Genomic DNA, 24,735 nt, shown 5'->3' with positions numbered 1-24,735 from the left:
AATTGAATATGAGGTTTCTGCTGGGCTTGCTGAACAGCTTTTTATGCAAGGGGCCCAGCAATTCCTATATAAACATTTCTGGAGAAGAAGGGGTTCAGCCCTTTGTAAAACTAGACTAGTAGCTCACTTTTTTATGACTCTTCCTCATTCCTTGTTTGTGTGCTGACTAGACTGAATTTAGGCTAACTGAATTCTTAATTCTGCTACTTTTAGAAGCAGACGGGGTATAGATTTGTGTACTGTACTCCAGCAGTGGACAAGGTAAAACCCACAGGATGTATTGCGGCTGTTAAAACTTCTCTCAGGTCTTATGTTGCTGCATCATGGCAGCTCACAAGGACCAGTTGTTCTGGGGTGGGGGCGGGGAGATTTTCTGGAAGAAACTGTTCAGCCTCAGGCATTACTCTACCTTTAGAGTAATGTCTAGTGCAGAGGTTGCCAGAGTGTGGGCTGTGGGCCACCAATAGTCCATGAGATTTGTTCAGGTGGCTTGTGGCAGAAAGTTCTAGCTTTTTTTTTTTTTAAAAGTAACATCTAGCATAGTGCATTACAATTGCTAAACAACAGGCAGAAAAATCATTATGTGGTCCACCAATATCCTCAGCAAGTTGGTCCGGGGGTGGGGGGAAGGTTTGGGAACCACTGGTGTAGTGTACATACTAATCTCACATGTATATTCTAGAACATAGAATCTGGGGTTCTTGGGTCCCCATATCTTGTTGGACTACAACTCCCATCATCTTTGGCTAGCCATTGGCTACACTGGCTGGGGTTGATGGGAGTTGTAGTCTGACAACATATGGGGACCTTTTGCTGGTATGCCATCTGTACCTCTTCTAGAAAATAAGAATCTAGCTAATGTTCTGCCCTGTAAACACACCTTCAGTGCTATAACGTGCTTAAAAGGAATGGCTGTGAAAATAGTCTGGAAACTGCAGCTGGTCTTGAATATAGCATGACGACTTCTAACGTGCTAGTTCCATAGAGTGTGTATTAAGTCTGACGTAGAAGAGCTCCACCATTAGTTTCCAGGGACAGTTAAAAGTACTGGTTTTAATCTTTTAAATCTCTCATTGGCTTGGGGTCAGGATACCTGAGAGAGCACCTTCTTCCATGTGTACTTCCTTGAGTTTTGAGATTAGGAAATGATGGTCACTTGCAGGTGCCACCACTATCAGAAGCAGGATGGTCACAATGACTGAATATGACTTTTTCAGTGGTGGCCCCTTAAAGTTGGAAGACTGCCAGATTCGCCTAATAATTGGTCCTTTAAGAGAGGATGAATTAAACAGGCACTGAGACTGTATCCCCCTGGGTTCTGCAGTATTGCCCTCCCTGTAGCTGTGATGTTTGGTTGTTGGTTTGTTTTTGTTTTTGTGAAGTGCTCTGAGGATATGTTCAAAAAGTGGGCTGTAAATTTGTAACTAAATAAGCTTAGTTTGAGGTTGATCATTACATTAATTTGAAATGCATTGATTTACGTGAGCATTAGCAATTATGCATGTTGTTTTATCAGGCCAGCTGGTCAGTTGTTATGAGTTTGTTTGTATGTTTTTAACACTACAGATAAAGGAGAATGTAATGTTTAACTGGGATATTAGATGTGTTATGGCTTTAGCTCTTCTATGACTGAAAGCAATCAGCTCATTGCAGAACACGAGTAGCTTAATATTTTAAATTAATGCAGAACAATGATGATGATGATGAAAAACAATCCCACACAGCAAGCAAATTAATTCAGTCCTGCAATTTCATACATTATTCCTCCTCACTTCTTAAGAACAGTACTTTTATCTCTGCCTCCTCCAATGATTACGTGCTCTCTATTCTTAGGGTGCATATCTTAAAATTTAGAAACATAAGCTGGGACTTCGCTGTGTTTTTCTGGGGTATATTTACTGAGAGACATGGTTGGACTGAAGCAATGGCTTGTCCTACAGTGCCCTCTTTTGGTTACAAGGTAGAAGAGAAATGGTTTATTTATCAATTGAATATTTTGGCAATATGTTCTAGCATTGTATATGCTGGATTTTATGTTGCTTTGTTTTAAAAATTGTTTTTGAGGTTGGCTTTCTTGCTTTTTGGGGTCTCTTTTTGTTAAACTTTATTGAACTTTTATAACAATCCAATTCCCATTTCCCCTCACCCACCCTCCATCCCAACCAATGATAGCATAAAATGTCTGAACGGAACAAGTAATGAACCTCACAAGGCAGACCCATAAGCACATATAGAGGAAAAGGAGGGAAGGGAAGTCACTTGTGTAAGTGCATCTATTTAACTGTGAGGAACGAGTTTGTAATACCTGCATTGTGCACTAGAGTATTTAAGGTGTTTCTTATACATTATCACATCGGTTCCAGCAAGAGCCCTATAAGATAGGTGGCTCTAGCAGTTGTTACTATCCTGGTGCTACAGCTGGAGGTCTGAGACTGAGAGATAGCAGCTTGTCTAAGTCTTACCTGGTGAATTCATGGCTGGGGTGCAAATTGAACCAGGGACTTTGCATCTTACTGTCTTGACCACTATGCCACATCACATAGATAGAATTCATATTTTATGCTATATATTATTCTTCACTATGTTTTCAGATTTGTTTCAGTTTCTGTAGACTCTCCCTCCATTATCTTTCTAGATCTTTAGACATTGTTTGTGATGTCAGCGTTTGTCCATAGGAATCAGATTGGTAACTGCTATTGTGAACTCTTCACTGCAGCCTTTTTTAAATCACCAATAGTGCCCTTTTATAGTCAGCATTACAGGGTAGGTCAATATTTCTCAGCCTAAAAGGCAACAATAATTCAGGTCAGGGTCTAAAGAACTGTGCAACTAGCTCCAAATTCTTAAGGGGTTTTTCAAACTGCAGACCACCATGCTTCATAGCAAGCAGCTTTTGAAACGCTGGAATATTTCAAGAGCAGTTTGTGATATATGATAAGGGATAGATCTTTGTTCATATTCTACCGCCCTCCTGAAAATGCCACTGGGTGTTTTTGGACACATACACACACAGTGTAACTCTTCTTGCATCTTTAGTCCTGTTGCTTAGGTGAGTTGGTATAGTGGTAAGAGTGTCTGGCAAGGGTCTCAGAGAGTTGGGTTCAAATCCCCACTCAGCCATGAAACCCACTGGGTGGCCTTGGGCCAGTCACTGTCTCTCAGCCTAACCTACTTCATAGGGATGTTGTGAGGAGAAAATGGAGAGGAGGACACTGCCCTGAGCTCCTTGGAGGAAAGGTGGGATATACATGTAATAAACAGACTAAATTATACAGCCACAAGAGTGGCTGTATGCTAGAGTCGGCATGGATATTTTGCATTCCACAATGATAAATTGAAAATACCCCCCATGCCATTCTGATGCTTCCAATAAACTCATTTCAAAACAAAACCTTACAAAACTTATAGTCCTGAACTCAGAAATGCTTGCTTAACAACCCTCTAAATTTTCATGGTGATACAGAAAACAGAGAGAACCGAGAGTTCAAAGTGTAAAAAGAGAGAGAGAAAAAACAGACTCCTTTTGGACTTGTTTTCTGTCAGAGTTCTCATAATCTGTTGAAATTAATTAAAAATCAGCCATGTTCACAGAGTATCTGTAATCCTATTACTGACCTTGCCCCATACTCTGACCTTCATCTTCTGCAGTTTAAATTTTAAAAAATGCCTGGCTGAGTTTTAATTAATTTAAGAAATTTAGCATTGAACTGAATGATGTCGGGCATGCTTAGTAAGAAACAATGTTTTTAACACTGTTTTGTTTTAATGTATTTTAAGATCTGTTTTTATGATGTTTTAAAGTGTTTTTAGGGCTTTGTTTGCCGCCCTTGGCTCCTGCTGGGAAGAAGGGCGGGACACAAATTTTTTTTTCATTAATTTTTTTATTCAAAGTTTCAAAAAACAAAACAAAACAAAACAAAACAAAACAAAAACAAATTAATAACTAATACAATAAAATAAAATGTTGACTTCCGATTTGTCGCAGATCAGTTATAGGTCTATAATATATAACAAACCTGTCTCTTAATATATTACAAAATCACTTTCCTCCAGTAGTTATCTTAATTAATCATCAAATCTCATTAACATCACTTTATTCTTTCCGCAAAAAGTCAAAGAGAGGTTTCCAGTCCTTGAGAAATATATCCATCGATTTTTCTCCAAATAAACATGTCGATTAATCCATCTCATCAAGTCTGCTAGGTCCAGTAATTTCAATAGCCATTCTTCCATTATCAGTGTTAATTCCATCTTCCATCTTCCATCCTTGCATCCATAATAATCTTGCTGTCATAGTCATAGTCATATAATAAGAGTCTGATGGGAATTTCCTTCCTCACAAATATTTCCTTGCCATCAATTCTGAATGTGTTACTGAAATGTTGTTGTAAAGTCATATCTCTGTTCCTCTTTTTTACAAAATGCACTAGCACATCTCTTGAGAGTTTTTCCATTGTCACATATCTGTAATTAATTCTATAAATTTTCTCTATTTCAAGCTCCATCACATCATTCCAGTCCATAAATTTTTTTGAAACATTGATAGCTTTATCTCTGATATCTTCATCCATTTCTTCAGGGACAACGCTGAATTCCAAACAGTAAACTTTATCTCTAAGGTCCATAAACTCCAAATCTTTTTCCAGTTCCACATTTGATATATCTGTTCCAATCTCCAGGACTTGCATCTTCCCTTTATTTTTTCTTTCTTCTTCTATTGCTTGTCTAGTTATATGTTTGATCTCATCAACCTCCTTGTGATGCGTCCTTCCCTGGCTCTCCCTGTCAGGTTCCTACCTGCTCGTGGTTACTGCCTGTCTCTAGGCACCACCAGGGACTCCACCAGTCCGGACCGCTCTCTCTTATGGTTTCTCTCCCCGCTCTAGCACAGATCTCAACAGATCCCCCTGCTAGGCAACCACCAGTAACGTCCCAATACTAGTATTCCCAGAGACTCTGAATACTGGTATTGTTATTCTCTTCACCGCTGCCACCATTTGTTACAGTTCCCCTTCAGCCTTGGTCATTACCTTACCCTCCCTTCTGGTCTGTGAAACCCCAGCCAAGGATCAGGCCTTTGGTAAACCAAATTAAGTATTTATTACAGATAACAAAGCTAACAAGATTAACAAGATTTCTTCTTAAGGCACATAAGCATATGGTTTTACTCAATACTAATCCAAACTCCACCTTCCTCCTGGCAAACAACTCTCTAAACCCCACCAACCAACCCACTCAGTTCTCTTCTCCCCCCCCGATTCCACTCTCACTCTTCCTTTTATACATTCAGCCATTTTAAACACTCAGCCAATCATCTCGCATTCTACTGCCCATTCACTCCCCCTCCTCTTTCACTCCACTTACCATGTATCTTCTAAAACAACAACACTTACCATATATACATTAATATAGGAACATCACATTTCCCCCCCCTTAAACAACAGCAGAGTATTATTCCTGTTCCAGGATTTATACGTCGCGTTAACAAATAAAAGTCTCTATGGGGAAAATGTCTTTCTTTTTTCTTCTGTCTGGTCACGTCACTGCAGTCCCAGCCACTTGCCTGGAAAGTCCATCAGCCAGTACATTGTCCTTGCCTTTTATGAACTGGAAGTCCACTTGATAGTCCTGTAGGGCCCAGGACCACCTCTGCAGCGTAGTGTTATGGTTTTTCATAGTCTGCAACCATAACAAGGCCCGATGATCCATAGTCACTGTGAATCTTCGTCCCCACACATATGGGCGCAACTTGTTCAGTCCCCACACGACCGCTAGGCACTCCTTCTGGACCGACGAATCGTTTTTCTCCCTCGGCGTCAGCTTGTGACTCAGGTACGCCACTGGATGTCTGGTGCCTTCTCTCTCCTGTAGCAAGACGACTCCCAGCGCCAGGTCCGACGCATCTGTAGCCACGATGAATGGTTTCTCATAGTCTGGTGCTATTAATATGGGTCCTTGGCACAAGGCTTGCTTCAGTAGATCAGAAGCCTTCTGACATTCATCCGTCCATACCACACGCTCAGAACACTTCTTCTTTGTTAATTCATGCAAGGGGGTTGCTATTTCCCCAAAATTTCTCACAAACTTCCTATAAAATCCAGCCACACCAAGAAATGCTCTAACTTGCTTTTTGGTTAAGGGGATTGGCCACGCTTGTATTGCCTCCACCTTGCTCCATAAGGGGGTGATGTTCCCACTCCCCACCTTATGTCCTAAATAGATTACTTCCTTTAGTCCAAACTGGCATTTCTTAGCTTTTATTGTGAGGCCTGCTTTTCTTAAGGCCTCCAATACTGTTGTCAGGTGTTGGACATACTCAGGCACCGACTTGCTAAAAATGGCGACGTCATCGATATAGGCCACTGCAAAATCTGACATGCCTCGCAACACAGTATTGATTAGCCTCTGAAATGAACTTGGTGAGTTCCTTAGTCCCATGGGTAAGGTCACAAACTCATATAACCCATCTGGTGTACTGAAGGCAGTTTTGGCTCTGGATTGCTCATCTAGTTCCATTTGCCAAAATCCTTTACAGAGATCTAGTGTAGAGATAATGGTTGCTGCCCCCAATAACTCTAACATTGCGTCTACCCTAGGCATAGGATACACATCTGGGACAGTAATTTTATTGATTACCCGATAATCAATGCAAAACCTTGTCGTTCCATCTTTTTTCGGAACCAGGACAATACTTGAGGCCCAGGGACTGATGGATTCCCTGATCACTCCTAATTCCAGCATATCTTCCACCTCCTTTTTGATCTCATTCAAAACTTTCCCATTCACACGGTACGGAACAGATCTGATTGGGGCATGATCTCCAGTATCAATGGAATGTATAACTATACTGGTTCGGCCAGGTTTGTTGCTAAAGAGATTCCTATAGGTTTTCAAAACTCTCAGAATCTCTTCTTTTACTTCCTCCTCTACCTCCTCTGACCATTCCACTTGATCTACCCCTCCTTTGTCTTTGCTTTCCTGTACCAAATCTGGAAGTTCAGGCCCACTTCCCTCAGGGAATAAGGTAACTTGCAACACCTGTGCATCCCTGGTATGGTAAGACTTCAACATATTTACATGAACCACTTTGCTTTTGTTTAATTGGTCTGTGGTGATTACATACGTCACTGTGTCAAGCCTTTCTCTGATGGTATATGGTCCTTCCCAGTTAGCCTGTAATTTGTCATGTTTCCTGGGTATGAACGCCATAACCATATCTCCCACATCATACACACATTCCCTGGCTGTTCTGTCATACCAGTAACTTTGCTTCTGTTGAGCTTGACTGAGATTCTCTTTCACCACTTCCATCATTTGTTTCACTGGTTCACATTCATCCTTTCTCTCAGCAGGCATCCACAGTCTATATAAAATCCAGTTCTCACACACAACTTGATTCCTCAGTTTGTCAGTGAAAGGAATCTGTTGGGTCAGAGCTTGTTCCTTTATTTGATTCAAACTGATATCTTTATGCAGCTCTTCCCTGAATTGATCTGCTTCTTCCCTAGAGACCACTTGATACAGTTTGTCTCCTTCAGCAGGCCTGCTAGTGGTTGCTATGGTGACCTGAGGCTGGTTAACAGATTCCACCCTGTTTGTTTCAGCCCCCCTTAATATGGCTTCTTTTTCTCTGCCAAGTTGCTGTCTGGTCACTACATAGATCTTTCCTTGGGCGCCCATTACATCCCTTCCCAGTATTACTGGTTCTTGTTGCTGGGCATTAATGCCTACTTTATATCGGCCCTCTCGGCCTCTCCAAGTCATATCCACCAGGGCCACAGGCAAACTTTCTGGCTGACCTCTCACTCCTTGGATAGTCACAGTTTCCTGAGGTAATATTACCTCAGATTTTATTAAATCTGGCCTCAGTAATGTCTGAGCGGCACCAGTATCAAGCAATGCCCAATAATTTGCCCCTTGTACACTCACTTCCTCTCTCAGACTTGAATCAAGGTCTGTTACTTCTGTCCAGTTTATCTGGCAGAACTGAACCTTTTTCGCTGTTTCTAAAGTCTTGGGCTCTGTTTTCACTGTCCTTGTCTGAGCAGGATTACTAATGGGGTTGGCAACCTCACATTGAAAATGTAGGTGCCCCGGTCTACCACATTTGTAGCATAATTTCTCCTCACTTTTAGGGTACACAGATCCACTCTGGGGTGTCCTGTGCCCTTCATATTTTAATGGAGGACTCACTCGCTGTGGTACCACATCCCTTCTGCCAGCACTATATGGTCTGGGTTTAAACTCTCTTGATGTTTTCCCCACCCAGCCAGTTCTATTGGAGGCGAAGTGATCCGCCATCTCTGCGGCCTCCTGCACAGATGTAGGGGAACGGTCTTTGACCAGGAGCCTTATTTCTGGTGGTAACTGATGGTATAATTGATCCAGTATCATGAGGCTTTTCACCTCTTCCACTGACTGAGCTTTGGCACTACTCATCCACTTTCCAAATATATCCATCAACTTTGCTCCCAGTTCCACAAAAGACCTCCCTGTCTGTATCTGGCAATTTCTGAAAAGCTTTCTAAAATAATCAGGCCCCAGTCTGAATCTTTTAAACACTGCTTCTTTGAATTCAGCATAGGTGACGGGCCTGTCTGAGGGGAAATATTGGTATACCTCGGCCAATTCCCCTTTAATCAGATTTGATAAATACTGCATGTATTTATCTTCAGGTTGCCCCCACAACTGAGCTGCTTTTTCAAAGGTGCTGAGGTAAATTTGAGGATCTTGACCAGGCTCATAGACAGCAAAGTCCTTTGGAGTAATTTTTATTTTTGCTCCATCTCTGTCCTTTCTTGTTTCATCAGAATGAAAATTCTCTCTTTCAAATTTTAACTTTTCTACTTGTAATTCGGCATCCACTGCTCGTTGCTTCTCCCTCTCCTCAAACCCCATTCTCATTCTCTCAGTTTCCATCTTCAACTTCTCAGCTTCCATCCTCAATCTCTCAGCTTCCAACTCTCGCTGTTTATCTTTTTCCTCAGCCTCAAAGACCCGCTGCTTTTCTTTCTCATCAGCCTCCCTCCTCAATCTCTCAGCTTCCAACTCCCTCTGCTTGTCTTTTTCCTCAGCCTCCCATCTTAACTTCTCTCTCAAGTACTCTATATAAGCGGGATTGCTTAAATATCCTTCTGGGGTCTCTTCTCTGACAGGTTGTTTTTGCTGGGCAGTTGCAAATCCTATAAGTGCTACCCTCAATTCATCTACCCCTTTACCCTCATGAGGTAAATTGAATGTTATGCACTTCTCCACCAGCTCCTCTCTTTTCATTTTTATATATTCAGCCATGGTGTTTGAGTTCACTCACTCTTTGCCACACACTCTTTGCCAGTCACTCTCACAAGTAATCTTGTTTTGTTATTTCTGTTTGCCACACCACTGTATCTGGATTCTCTGTTGTTCGTATCCCACCACTACTGACACCACGTGTCTTTGGGACTCTCTTTGGTTCGTATCCCACCGCTACTGCCACCACATGTGATGCGTCCTTCCCTGGCTCTCCCTGTCAGGTTCCTACCTGCTCGTGGTTACTGCCTGTCTCTAGGCACCACCAGGGACTCCACCAGTCCGGACCGCTCTCTCTTATGGTTTCTCTCCCCGCTCTAGCACAGATCTCAACAGATCCCCCTGCTAGGCAACCACCAGTAACGTCCCAATACTAGTATTCCCAGAGACTCTGAATACTGGTATTGTTATTCTCTTCACCGCTGCCACCATTTGTTACAGTTCCCCTTCAGCCTTGGTCATTACCTTACCCTCCCTTCTGGTCTGTGAAACCCCAGCCAAGGATCAGGCCTTTGGTAAACCAAATTAAGTATTTATTACAGATAACAAAGCTAACAAGATTAACAAGATTTCTTCTTAAGGCACATAAGCTTATGGTTTTACTCAATATTAATCCGAACTCCACCTCCCTCCTGGCAAACAACTCTCTAAACCCCACCAACCAACCCACTCAGTTCTCTTCTCCCCCCCGATTCCACTCTCACTCTTCCTTTTATACATTCAGCCATTTTAAACACTCAGCCAATCATCTCGCATTCTACTGCCCATTCACTCCCCCTCCTCTTTCACTCCACTTACCATGTATCTTCTAAAACAACAACACTTACCATATATACATTAATATAGGAACATCACACTCCTCTCTCATAAAATACCCTGTTTCTTTCAGCTCCTGCTTCATTTTGCCAAATTCAATTTTCATCTCTTGTTTGCCATGTCTAAGTTCTTGGCGGGATACAAATTAAATAATAAATAAAAACAACTGTCAGTGTTCTAAAAGCTGGACTCACGGCTGCATGGGTTGCCTAATCAGGGGGCCACACCCAGGCCAGGCCTTTATTTCACTTGAGACAGTCATGGCTTCCCCCAAAGAATCCTGGGAAGTGTATTTTGTGAAGGGTACTGAGAGGAGATTCCTATTCCCCTGACAGAGCTCCAGTGGCCAGAGTGGTTTAACAGTCAGCCACTCTGATTGAAGCTCTGTGAGGGGAACATGGCATCTCCTAGCAACTCTCAGCACCCTTTACTAACTACAGTTCCCAGGATTCTTTGAGAGAAGCCATGACTGCCTAAAGTGAAATAACAGTCTGGTGTGGATGTGGCCAGTGACAGCTTTGCTTTAAATTTGGATGGGAGGTTACATGTACCTGCTATAGAATAAAAAGGTGAGGGAAAGAATAATACTGTTTACACTGTATTCCTTTTGGAAAGGAAAGGGGCTTCCCCTCTGCCCAGTGCCCACCCATCCAATCTCTGCCCCTCCCCTCCCTGCTCCTCCCCCAGGTCAGTTTCACCTATCCTTAGCATCATTGTACAGGAGTAAATCCCACTGAACTCAAAAAGTGTGCAAATGTTCAAACCTGCCCTCCCCCTTTCCTCCCTCTTATCCCCTCCCTCTTGCTCCTTCCCCTTCCTTCACCCCTCCCTTCCCCTCCCCTCCCCTCCCCTTCCCTCCCCTCCCCTCCCCTCCCCTCCCCTCCCCTTCCAATACCTTTGCTTCAACCCTCCCTTCTGCTCCCCCTCCTCTTCCAATCCCCTTCTTCCCCCTCTCCCCTCTGACCTTCCCCCTCCCCCTACCTGATGGTCAGTTTTACCTATCCTAGGACTACAACCTGGGAGACCAGGGTTTGAATCCCCACACAGCCATGAAGCTCACTGGGTGACCTTGGGCCAGTGACTGCCTCTCAGCCTCAGAGGAACTATCTCTGAATAACGTTTACCATGAAAACCCTATTCATAGGGTCGCCGTAAGTCGAAATTGACTTGAAGGCAGTCCATTTCAAGGATGATTGCACGGGAGTAAATCCCATTGAACTCAATAAGCATGCAAATGATTAAACCTGCCTTCCCCTGTCCTCCCTCCCATCACCTCCCTTTTGCCCCTTCCCTCCCCTTTCCTTCACCCCTCCCACTCCTTCTGCTCTCCTCTCCCCCTTCTTCCTTCCCTTTACTCTCCCCTCCCCCATGGTCAGTTTTACCTATCCTAGCCATGATTTTATTTCTTTCTTTCTTTATTTCTTTATTGTATTTATATACCGCCCCATAGCTGAAGCTCTCTGGGCAGTTTACAGTAACTAATTGCATGGGAGTAAATCTCACTGAACTCAATAAGTGTGAAAATGATCAGACCTGCTTTTCTCATTCTTCCCCTCTCCTCTCCCTTCCTCCTCCCCTCCCCTCTTTCTTCTTCTTCCTCTCCTGCCCACTCCAGCCCTCCCTTCCTCCCTTTTCTTCTCCTCCTCCTCCCCTGGCCAGTTTTACATATGCTAAGCATGATTGCATGGGAATAAATCCCTCCTTCCCTTTTCTCTCCCTCTTTCTCCTCCTTCCCTTTTCTCTCCCTCTTTCTCCTTCCCTTTTCTCTCCCTCTTTCTCCTCCCCTCTTCCTCCCCTCCCCTCCCCTCTTCCTCCCCTGCCCTCCCCTCTTCCTCCCCTGCCCACTCCAGCCCTCCCTGCCTCTCTCCCTCTTCTCCTTGTCCACACCAGTGTCTTATATATGCTAAGCATGATTTGCATGGGAGTAAATCCCATTGAACTCAATAAGTATGCAATTGATCAGACTTGCTTCCCCTCCCTTCTTCCTTCCTCCTCCCTTCTTCCTCTCCTCCCCTCCTCCTCCCTCTCCTGCCTGCTCCCCTCCCCCTCCTCCCCTCCCCATCCCGTGGTCAGTTTTACCTATCCTAAGCATAGGCACATGTTACCAAATACTTCCAAGCTACACAGGAAGTGGATTGGAGTGTGAAAGACCAACCCAAATGGTGTTTGCATTTTGACAAATTTGTAGGGCAGTCCAGTATCTTAGAGAGGAGGCCAGGTCTCCTGCTCCCTTGGTGCATTCACTATAGCTGCCCAATTTCCCTGCTTTTTAAAGTTTGATAGAAATATCTGTTGGCTATAGGTACATTCTTAAACTGCAAGTTTTTTTGCCTATTAGTGAATAAATACTAGATGATAATGACAAAATAAATATTTACTTCCTTTTATTTTGTGTGGGAGGGTAAAGAACAGTAATCTGCCATTTATATGTCAAACTTATGATGTATTTGATGTGGATTCCTCAAAACGGGGAAAACTGTCTACGTGAATAACCATTTTGACAGTTCCTATTTCTTCTTCAAATTAACAGCTGGTCTGATGATAGAGTACTGACTGATACATGAATATCACATTACTAACAACACTAAGGGTGCAATCCAGTTACTATTTATGCCGGGCTGAGGTGTGTTGGATATGGCAGACCTCCAGATGAGCCAGCTGGGTCTCAACTCAGCTGGGCTATGTTGGGCTACAGCAACATAAGCCCTTTATCCTGGCTTAGCCAGCCCACTCAGTCAGAGGTCTGTTGGGGAAGCCCAGCCCGTGTAAGGAGAGCTGGTGGAAGGCAGCAGAAGGCCTGCAAAAGGGGCTTTCTGAGGTCATATTGGAGGAGGGGCCAAGGGGGTGACTTACGCAATATTATTTATTTATTTATTTATTTAATTTAATTTATATACCGCCCTAAGCCCAAGGGCTCTCTGGGCGGTGTACATAAAATAAAACAGAATATCCAGCTTGCATTCAGCTCCCTCCCATGGCCTTCCTTTGTTCCAGCAGCCGACCCAACAGGAAAAGAAATGGCGGAAGAAAGCATGTATTTTCTTTCCTTTTGCCATGCCTTGCTGGCACAGCCAGTGACCTACCCTCCACGAGGCTTCCGAGCAGCAGCTGGATGTGGCGGCCCCTTCTGACAGCTCCGCCTCTGCCGGCTTTGCTCCCACCTGCCTCCAACAAGTTGGATTGCTCTGCCCTTAATTATATGCCTCTGTTTTCCCTTTAATAAGCATATGAATAATGCAGAACTGATTCATGCTTATATAAAGTGGTCCATAAAAACTCTTATAAATAGGATCATCTGAAATTGTGAATGAACTCAAGCATATTTGTGCCAGTTCCATTAAAATCTGTGGGATTCCTATTCTAAAAAATGCATCTAACAGAAGTGTTGCTACTGGCTCTCATGATTTAATGACATTTGAATTTATGGCATGTGCTTTTTTCTTTCTGTAACTAAGCAAAGTGTTTTCAACTCCTTCTGCAGGTCATTGAAACATTATCCAGGCTTTCCCGCACCCCTATTGCTTTAGCCACTGGAATAAGGTACAGTATAATTGTGGATTCTAGATTGTATCCAACTAAGTCCTACTAAGAGTAGACGCATTTAAATTAATGGAACTAAGCTAGTCATGTCTATTAATTTAAAATGGGTTCCTCTGAGTAGGACCAGCATTGGATACAACCCTCTGTTTTTAACTTTTATTTTTGGTCATAACATAAGTAGCTTCTGTAATCTTTGTCTAGCAGATAGCTACAGTTAATCTGTTGAAATAATTTCATACAGTTCTTTCTTTAACATGGAGATGTACTTTAGAACTGAGAAGCAATCTGTTAAAGCCATTCCAATATGCAGTATACAAATACTTAAACTTGTGTACCCAAAATATACAATGGAGACAGAAGATAAAATACAAGGATATGTCTGCACAAAGACATCAGCAGCAATAAATTTGATATTTGAGTGAGCCAAGCAACTTTACTGGGCATGTGCTGGCTGAAGTCATTTTGTCATTTGAGAATTTATCAAAATGAATGGAGTGGTGATGTGTTTGATGCAGTGATGAAATTCATCAAACAGTTTGTAAACTTCTCAGTGTTTTTGAATAAGATGGTATTCATGCAAATTGTGTAATGATGGTGACTATAGAATCATTGTATCTCTGCGTAATAACCCCCCAGATTAATGAGATTTTTGCCCATGCATGCAGCAATTCTCCCTCCCTCCGTTTCTTGTCGCTGTGCAGTGATAAACCAGGAATTCTTCAATTAACCATTGTTTCTTGTTTCATCCAAACCAGGAAGTTGCCAGGTCATACAAGCCAGGATCTCAAATAATGGTTTGTAGTTGGGTTAAGATCCTGGCTTGTCCTGAACCTGGAAAGCATAGTTTCTTAGTTCCGACAAGCTGAAAAACTATGGTTAATCTAAACACCTCCTTGCTTATCATTGAGAAGTGAGAAGGGAAGGGATGGCGTGAGGATGGTGTGTGTGGGTAAAAGTTTGTGCATATCTTTCTGGACCAGGCCTATGTGTAAAGATTGCACATGCCAATCAGCAGCCAGCAACTTTTGTTCAAGTTATATTGAACCATTGGTTCCTTAATCATTCTCAGGCCTGATGCAGAATATAGATGTAACAAGAGGCTTGTCTCAACTGTGGCTGAGAGTCTGAGAGTAGATTTCAGGATCAGGCACTCCCTCTGTTATTTAGAGTAAATATTATTTTTGTATCCTTAATGCTGATTACATTGCATTGATAGCAGTGTTAACTGCAGTTAAGCCAGAATTGACACTTACCAGCCCTGGAAATGGGGTTCAAAATCAAAAGGTGAGAAATTTTGGAAATTGTCCTATATTGTTATTCCTCTGTATGGTCCATAGGGGATAAAAGAAACAGAATCCCATTGAGAAGAAACAAAGCACTGCTCATTTTTAGTGGAAGAAACCTGATGATAATGTCTACCATCATCCTGTGTGGGAGCATTTATAAGATCAAGGAAAGATAGAAACAAACAAACAAAAATTTAAATCTTTCATCCCTTAGTAGGATTTCCATTTGAAAGTCATTGCTTACTTTAAAATGTTTTGGATCAATGATTTCTGAGTTCCATGGCTTACATGACATCAAGCTCTCATCCAAAAACCTGGGAAGTTCTGCAAGAATACAATTTCTTTCTTTCTTTCTTTCTTTCTTTCTTTCTTTCTTTCTTTCTTTCTTTCTTTCTTTCTTTCTTTCTTTCTTTCTTTCTTCGATTTCTTAGTCGCTCACCTGGCTGGCTACCCAGCCACTCTGAGTGACGTACAAAGCAAAAAACATAAAACATCAAAAACACCAAAACACTAAGCAAGAAAGCTAAACAATAACATAGAGACTAACTCAGTTACAATAAGGCTTCTCGTCTGTATAGTCCAAAAAGTGCGCCTTCAGATGGAAACTCCTGATGTGAGTCTTCCCACCCTTGCACAAAGACTGGTGTGGGTGATAGTCCATATGCAAGACCAAAAAACAACACCCCCTCTTGATCTCAGCATCCAACGTCCAGTACATTCAGCGGGGGGGTGGGGTGCGGCAAACAAATCCCTTAAAGTTGCGACTAACAGGGAAGTTCTCTTCAGAAGCCAAAAACAAAGGCATTAAGATGTAAACACAGCCGATATTAAGGGCAAGCAGACAGAAGTCAGATGGTAAGATAGTGGCAGCTGCAGGGGCGTTCCCCCGCCCTCAGCATTCACCGAAAGATCATCGCAACAGCACGGTGTTCCCAGGGACAGGCCGCGGCACCAGACCCGCCGAAAGGCCCCAGCCCCAGCCCAGCTCCAGCTTCAGCCTGGCTTGATGCGAAGGTGGTGGTGGCGGCAGCGGTGGCAGCCTGGTGCAGACCATGCATCATCATGTATCCTCAGGTCTTATTACCATTCTAAATGCACTGCTTTTAATCCATTACTGTATTGTTGAAGTGGTAGTTCTAATAATGTCTTGACTATGTGGCAGTTACAAGTACTTATTTTTATTTATTTATTTATTTATATCCTGCCCTTCCTCCCAGTAGGAGCCCTGGGCGGCAAACAAAAGCACTAAATCACTCTACAACATCATAAAAACAGATTTTAAAATATATTGCAACAAAACATCTTTGAAAACATATTAAAACAAAGCATCTTTAAAAATATCTTTTTTAAAAAGCTTTAAAAACATCTTAAAAGCAGTTCAATGCAGACTGGGATAAGGTCTCTACTTAAATGGCTTGCTGAAAGAGGAAGGTCTTCAGTAGGTGCCGAAATGATAACAGAGATGGAGCCTGTCTAATATTTAAGGGGAGGGAATTCCAAAGGGTAGGTGCCACTACACTAAAGGTCCACTTCCTGTGTTGTGTGGAACAGACCTACTGATAAGATGGTATCTGTAGGAGGCCCTCCCCTGCAGAGCAGAGTAAGATGATATTTTGGGTATCCTGGTCCCAAGCTGTATGGGGCTTTGTACACCAAGACTAGAAGCTTGAACTTGGCCTGGTAGCTAATGGGCAGCCAGTGCAATTCTTTCAGCAGTGGGGTGACATGTTGGTGATACCCTGCTCCAGTGAGCAGTCGCACCACCGTATTTTGTACAGCAAAATCCTGGGATTCAGGAATACAAATAAGATATTCGACTGTGTGCCCTGTCTATCCTCACTCTGACTTTCTACCTTCAACAAAAATTTTAAATTTTCATTTTCAGAGATTTCCATGAATATATTTCTCTGAGCCTACGGCAAACTTTACATGGTCTTGAGCTTCAGCTGAGGTGGTAAAGATTACGAGTACTGGAAATCAGTGTATCTGCCCCTTTATGACGACCCGCTCGCCGCACAGCTGACGAGCGGGCATAGTTGCCAATGGGGGCAAAGCGGCCGCCTCCATCTTGGAAATGGGCAAAGTCGCGCATTGTGCCTATGACGCGAGCACGACTCGGCTGCAGGGGAGGGGCGAAGCTGGTGGGCCTATTTAAGCCCAGCCACCCCTCCCACCTTCCTCTTCGGATTCACGACACCCACCCTGCCCTCCCTCTTTCATGGTGTGCCTAGGGGTCGCTTCGAGGCCTAGTAGGAATTTTTCTTCTGCCCACCCTCGTTGGCGGGCAGGTTTTTTGCCTGCTCCACACTATGGGAGTGGGAGGGAATCGGGTTAGGGGGCGTTGTTATTAGTAGGTCGATTTGGCTGATTTGGCACATTTGTATATTGTAGGCTAATGCCCTATGGGCAGTTTTGTTATAGCACTGGTGCGGGAAGGTGCGGGAAGGGAAATAGTTAAGGACAGCTACGTGGCCCCCTTAGGCACCTTTGGAGGTGATTGGCGGTTCCGGAGGCCTGTCTGTCACGGCTTTGCGGCTCGAGGACAGGATGTGGGCTGCCTCTGGGGCCAACTTATCTCATCTACCCAAGGGTTATTCAACCCTGGGTGGAGATGACGTAGGAAGGCCCCCATCTCACCTACAAGGTGTGGCCGGGGTAAGCGGATGGGCTTGCCCTTGCCCCTGCAGGGGCTGGTCGCCCAAGAGCTGTATGGGAAGCTACTTGCTCATAGATAGTCCCGCACCTAGATTTTCCCTCTGCAGGTCACTTTAAAATTGGGTTTGTCTGCTGTAATTTAATAAAGTGGTCCTTGTTCAACCCAAGCTGATGTGTCAGTGTTTTATTTCGCCCCTCAACGGCAATAGATATTCTGTTGAATGTGAGCAGGCTAGTCATGCAGACGAACGCTACAGTATACTCAGGGGTTTTTTTATGTGTGCAGAGAGGCATTCTATCATGCGCATCTAGGGAAAGGTGAGCATCCAGGTTTATGACAATTTTAAACTTTTATCCTTTGTCTCCACAGGCCGTTTCCGACAGAAGAGAGTGTGAATGATGAAGAAATTTACAAAGGCCTTCCAGATTTAATAGAGTAGGTTGTAAATTTGTGTGCTGTGAACTCTGCAGCATCTGTTATGTAAATGAGAAAGTGGAATATTTCACTCTGTAAGAACTCCTATTTAGAAATTGTTTTGTTTAATGAACAATCTATACTGTATTGTACTTGTGGGTGTGAAGCCTCTGATTAGGTGCCTAATTATTAAGTTATGAGTGATGTCACAGAATAGTCATGAACATTCAAAATGGCTAAAAGTTGAAACAACTTTCAGAGGTTTCTCTGAGGAAAAGGAAAATTGTCATTTTGGCTGGGATTAAAGCCTCACAGAAGCCTTTGAGAGAAGAGTAGCTTTTTAGAGCAGACTGACTAGACTCCGCTCAGTAGAGCAGGGCCGGCTCCAGGCTTCTAGGGGCTCTCGGGGGCCCCAGTGGGCCCTTGTCCCCTCCCTTTTCTCCTCAGACCACATTCCTTCTCCCTTCTGGCCTCACTCATTTAAAAGTAAACAAATCTTTGCCAATATTGCAACCACTTCTTGTAAAATAAAAATACAAAATTTTTATCGTTAAATTTACCTGATTTATAGGCCTCAGCTCCTAAGAATTTATTCGGGTTTACCATGTAAATGATAGGTAGATTATATGAATTGCATCAGAGCCTGAGATCTTCCACACAGTGCACTGATAAATAATTCTAATTTTTCACCATTTCTATTCATTTCTTTACTTTAATGTTTTCAAAGAAAAAAGTGTGTGTGTGTGAGAGTCCTTCCTTTCCTGTTATTTGCAAAGATCTTTGAAAAAAGCACTTAAAATAAACATTGCAGTTCTCTACCAGGATTTTCTGCTCACATAGGAAGCTGCCTTATACTGAGCCAGACCATTGGTCCATCTAGCTCAGTACTGGCTACACTGACTGGCAGCAGCTCTCCAGAGTTTCAGGCAGGATTATTTCCCAGAAAGTCTCTCAGGTTCAGTCTCTGATGGCATCTCTTCTACCTGGAGATGCCATTGGGGACTGAACATGAGGGACCTTCTGCCTGCAAGGCAGATGCTGCAATGGCCCTTTTCCTGCACTCACAACTTACTCAACTGTGCTGAGATATTAGGAAGCATTCTAGAATTAATCTTAGAACCCCTTATTGCCACATGGCACTGTTATTTTATTTATTTATTTTATTAAGCTTATATACCGCCCGACTAGCAACAGCTCTCTGGGCGGTGAACATTAAAAATACAATAAAAATAACACAATACAGTATATCACAATACAAAACTGTACAAAAAACTGTACAGTCTAAAATCAAAATATAATAATTTAGAATTAACAGGAATTAAAATGCCTCAGAGAAGAGAAAGGTTTTAACCTGGCGCCGAAAAGATGATAGTGTCGGTGCCAGGCGCACCTCCTCGGGGAGACCATTCCATAGTTCGGGGGCCACCACTGAGAAGGCCCTAGATCTTGTCACCACTCTCCGGGCTTCCCTATGAGTCGGAACCCGGAGGAGGGCCTTCGTAGTAGACCGTAGTGTACAGGCTGGTTCATATCGGGAGAGGCGTTCCGACAGATATCGTGGTCCCGCGCCGTATAAGGCTTTATAGGTACCAACACTTTGAATCTGGCCCGGAAGCATATTGGAAGCCAGTGCAAACGGGCTAGCACAGGTGTTATATGCTCAGACCGCTTAGTTCTTGTTAGCAGTCTGGCCGCCGCATTTTGCACTAGCTGTAGCTTCCGAATCATCTTCAAAGGTAGCCCTACATAAAGCGCATTGCAGTAGTCCAGACGCGAGGTTACCATAGCATGTACCACTGATGTGAGGTCCTCCTTACTCAGATAGGGACGTAGCTGGGCTACCAACCGAAGTTGGTAGAATGCATTCCGGGCCACCGAGGCTACATGAGCCTCAAGTGTAAGGGAAGAGTCTAAAATGACTCCCAGACTACGCACCTGTTCCTTTAGGGGGAGTGTAACCCCATCCAGGACAGGGTATATATCCACCATCCGATCAGAGAAACCATCCACCAACAGCATCTCAGTCTTGTCAGGATTGAGTCTCAGTTTGTTAGTTCTCATCCAGTCCATTGTCGCAGCCAGGCAACGGTTCAGCACATCGACTGCCTCACCTGAAGAAGATGTAAAGGAGAAGTAGAGCTGCGTGTCATCAGCATACTGTTATATCAGAGCACCAGGGCAAACCAAGTTCAGAACAGTAGATGAAAGCCTGCCCATTTTAACAAATACTATTTTTAAAAAGTTAAAATTTCATTTCTCAAAAAAAAAAGCATTCACAATAATTCAGCTACAATTCACCTATATGTTAAGAAGTGTGTATTTGTTATTGTTATGTGCCTTCAAGTCGATTACGACTTATGGCGACCCTATGGATCAGTGACCCCCAAGAGTATCTGCCATGAACCACTGAACTATTACTGGTTAACTACTTGAACTACTACTGATGATCACTCATGAGCGAGTAAGATTGTCTTCCAAAATAAGGTTGGTTGGAAGATACCTGTGCGTGATTTTGTTTTGTGTGGGGAGTTCGGCGCACAACGATCAACACACAGTCTTGACAGAAAAAGACTTTGATCCAATGGCGTGGGATATCATGATGATTGGAAGTCTTTTATCTGCTGCAGCCTTCATCCGCCTTCACAGGTGTTGTAACGTACACATTGTTATCCTCCGCCTGTTCTGCCATTGAGGACATTCTTGGATCGTTCTTTGTCTGGTTCCTCTCCCTTGACTTACCGCCATGGATGACCCTGCTGGGAGTACATGACTCCCGACAGCATCACTTACAGGGTTCATTGGAACACACAAGCCCACTCACCACTACAAGATGACAATCCAGTCCATTAAGTAGTCTACCCAAAGGAATGCTCACTTGTTTGCCCAGTTCCAAGCTGAGAGAAGAGTCCTGTGCAAGTAGCCATGCCTGCCCTGGGGATTCAGGGGGTGTGACAACATCTTCACTTGGGTAGCCATGCTGCTTAAGTGCCTTGTAGTGATGATAGTGATAATAGAACTTGTAAGCTGTATCTTGACCTATGTTCCAGTTGTGTGCTAACTTGTGGATTAAAGCCACTGGCGTTACCAAGCCAAGAGTCCTGTGTCAGATTCTCTTAGTGGGAGCCAGGACATGTGGCTATTCTGAGCCGTTCTCCCCTCTTTCTATTTCTGTTCCTTAAAAGTTAGGGATTCCTTCTCTTCCATTTTCTAATCCTGAGCAATATCTTTCCTAGTTCCTATTGTGTTTTTGACGAGTCTATTCGATCACTTCAATTTTCAGACAATGAACTTTCACAAGTGCCACACTTATAAAGTGTTCGTTCTGCATGTATGAGGAGTCCTACTTGTAGTATGGCAGCACATGTGCTCTGACACTCCCTGCCTGTTGATGTTAGGCAGGCACCTTCACTATACTGTTTCAGGCATCTGGTGAAAACTTTTCTGTTTCAGCAAGCCTATCTAGGCACATGATTTTGTTACATTTGTTCTATTGTTTTATTGGTTTTTATCTTTGTTTTAATGATGGATTTATGTATGTGTGTGTTATATGCCTTCAAGCAATTACGAGTTATGGCTACTCTATGAATCGGCAACCTCCAATAGCATCTGTCGTAAACCACCCTGTTCAGATCTTTTGAGTTCAGGTCTGTGGCTTCCTTTATGGAGTCAATCCATCTCTTGTTTGGCCTTCCTTTTTTTCCACTCCCTTCTGTTTCCCCCCTGCATTATTGTCTTTTCTAGTGAATCATATCTTCTCGTTATATGTCCAAAGTATGATAACCTCAGTTTCATCATTTTAGCTTCTAGTGACAGTTCTGGCTTAATTTGTTCTAACACCCAATTATTTGTCTTTTTCGCAGCGCATGGCATGCACAAAGCTCTCCTCCAACACCACATTTCAAACGAGTTGATTTTTCTCTTATCCACCTTTTTCACTGTCCAACTTTCACATCCATACATAGAGATTGGGAACACCATGGTCTGAATGATCCTGACTTTGTTGTTCAGTGATACATTTTTGCATTTGAGGACCTTTTCTAGTTCTCTCACAGCTGCCCTCCCCAGTCCTAGGTTTCTTCTGATTTCTTGACCATACCAAAATGACACTACAAAATGACAGGGCTTACATGAAGAAAAAATAAGACTTTCAGATACTGTAGGCCCATATAAATGGAGATGCAGCACAGTACTCCAACACGTCTCAGTTCATCAGAAACCCTCATAAAAATGTCTAAAGAGGAATCACCTTTGATGTGTAGTGAGAATAAGCATACAGCACTAGAGATTCTACTAATATAGTGCTTTTTATGAAGGACTGAAAAAGGGCCCTTTTTAGGGACAAACTATTAGTCTCTGATCAGGCATTACAAGTTTCCAAGTTAAAGAGACACATGATAACTAGGACCTCCCACTAGACCTGGTTTCAAATCCCTGCTGAGTCATGAAACTCACTGGGTCAGTAACTGTCTCTCAGTCTAACTTACCTCACAGGGGTGTTGAGATGATAAAATGGAGAGGGGAAGAACCATCTTTGAGCTCCTTATATAAAAAGCAGGATATAAATAATAATAATAATAATAATAGGAACTTTCCAGCTACAACTTGGGTTGAGGGAGGGAAAGAGGGAATTCGTATACAGATATGCCAGTACAGACTGGAACAATGGAAGTTTGCCTGTAAAAGGAGAGGGAAGATTTTAACCTGCACGCATGCACTCACTGCCACTATTAGATCAGTGGGGCAAAGGGAACGAGGGGGTAGGGAAGCAATAATTATTATGTCATAAAGGCTGCAATCCAGTGCACACTTACCCGGGAGTAAGTCCCATTGAACCCAATGGACCTTACTTCTGAGTAGGCATTATTGGATTGCAGCCTAAGAAAACCAGGAAAGCTTTCTTACCTCCCTTCCAAGCTCAACATCCCACTCTTAGGCTGCAATTCTAACTACATTTACCTGGGAGGAAGCCCTTCTGAATTCAACAGGGCTTACATCTGAGCAGACATTAGAACAGACATAATTCGGCTTTTTTCCAGCCATTTCTTCCCTTTATCATTGCCTCACTTCTGCTGCTACAGGCCACTAAGCTCCACCTCTCCTCCCATGCCTGGAACTCAGGACAGGCTTGGGAAGCACCTTAGCAACCGGCCTGCCTCTTGTCTTTGCAGAGCAGCAGCCCAGTCGAGTGGGACACATGCTGTTGCTGTAGAGCTGGTTGGGGCTTGCTTGTGCTGCTGCCCGCTGCTTCCCTGCGGTTCTCCCAGGAGGGCTCCATGTGAGATCCTGGACCCTCTGGCCAGTGCCTAACCTGGCAGTGTGCTAGAGGATCCTTGTAGTATAGGGTGACAGAAGGAAGGGTGCAGTTTGTTTTGCTGCGATTCGCTAACGCTCTGCAGCCCATTCTTCAGACTGTTTGGAATTTGATTTGATAGTGGCTGCCTCTCTTTTTTCTGCATGAAAAATGAATTTGATTATATTTCTTCACAACTGTTTTTGTTTAAAGAAGTTATGTTGACATTTATTGTTTCTCCACTGCATAATTTGAGAGATTTCATCATTTGCCTTTGCAGCAGAACGTTAACAATGGAATATCTTGAGAATGAAAGCATTTAATTAATCTGAACACCTCATGCCACCTTTATACAGCTCAGTGCCATCACCAGTTCATGTCTACTTTTGTTTCATTCTGCCATTATGGATCCTGTTTCCTTCAACATTTACAGTGGGGTTGAATATTAGGATAATACGATATGAGTAGACATCTTCTAATGCAGGGACAGCTTACTCATCTATCTGCTGAGGAAGACGTGAAGATCTAATTTACAGAAGCAGAGGATATGGAAAAACAGGAAGAAAAAGGCATTAGTTCTTTCCAAATTCTCCGAATTGGACTCGACCCATCTCTTAAGGCGATGATTTTGCTGTTGTTTACACAGGTCACCTATGCTGAGATGGCAGGCCAAGAATATCCAGGACCTGTCTTGCTTCTTCATTTGCTTTAGATTCTTTTTATTATATGTCAGGATAACATATTAAAATAAATAAAGAGTTGATCTGATAATGTGAGCACCTGGTTAAGTGAGGATGAGGTTGACTGACAAATCAATTTGACTCCTCTCATCTCATGGTGGGCTGGTTTGGACATAACGCTAAACCATAGTTTAATGTTATGAGAAAGCATATTGGTAGGCCTCAAGTTCAGAAATTTTTTCTTCCATTTTACATTAGCCTCACTTTGCTTTGTTGTCCAAACATGTACAAACTCATTAATCCTAGCTAAATTTAATTTACCATGCTAATTTATTAATCTGGTTTGTTTTCACTAACCATAGTTAAGACTAATCACAATTTAGTGTACTGCTGTCAGCTCGTGGACGGTATACAGTCCCCAAAGGGATTTTTTGTGGTCCCCCAAATGTTCAATTTCATTATTCTATTTTTTAAATTTTACATTAATTTTTTTTAACTCACTGCTCTCATAGGTACTGCGATGCCAAAAGATTTTTGTGGGCCTCCCAAGCCCCCATAAATTTGGCCATTTAATTATTATGTTTTACTTACCATTCCTGTGAGTCACTCCCCCCCATGATTCTGTGATGCCAAAAGGCTTTTATGATCCCCAACTGCCCCAAAATGTGTCTTTTTTTTTTAAAGGTCATACCCATTTTTACACTTTGGCTGCACCCATTTTGATATGTGGCTCTCAAAGGGTTGGTCATGGGTGATAGTGACCCT

General features: G+C 43.0%; 1 protein-coding gene across 4 annotated transcripts in view; it reads left to right on the top strand.

Moving 5' to 3' along the window:
* VAV3 (vav guanine nucleotide exchange factor 3) overlaps positions 1 to 24,735 on the top strand; it is a 259,303-nt gene that overhangs the window by 75,061 nt on the left and 159,507 nt on the right. For all 4 annotated transcript variants that reach the window (XM_061633875.1, XM_061633876.1, XM_061633877.1 and 1 more), the window contains 2 exons: positions 13,586 to 13,644; positions 17,956 to 18,021. In XM_061633875.1, the coding sequence (XP_061489859.1) occupies positions 13,586 to 13,644; positions 17,956 to 18,021 (125 nt within the window). The remainder of the gene's footprint in view (positions 1 to 13,585; positions 13,645 to 17,955; positions 18,022 to 24,735) is intronic.

This window comes from Rhineura floridana, chromosome 6, assembly GCF_030035675.1.
Source record: "Rhineura floridana isolate rRhiFlo1 chromosome 6, rRhiFlo1.hap2, whole genome shotgun sequence".
Classification (NCBI taxonomy): Eukaryota; Metazoa; Chordata; class Lepidosauria; order Squamata; family Rhineuridae; genus Rhineura; species Rhineura floridana.
This window is presented reverse-complemented; position numbering and strand designations above follow the sequence as displayed.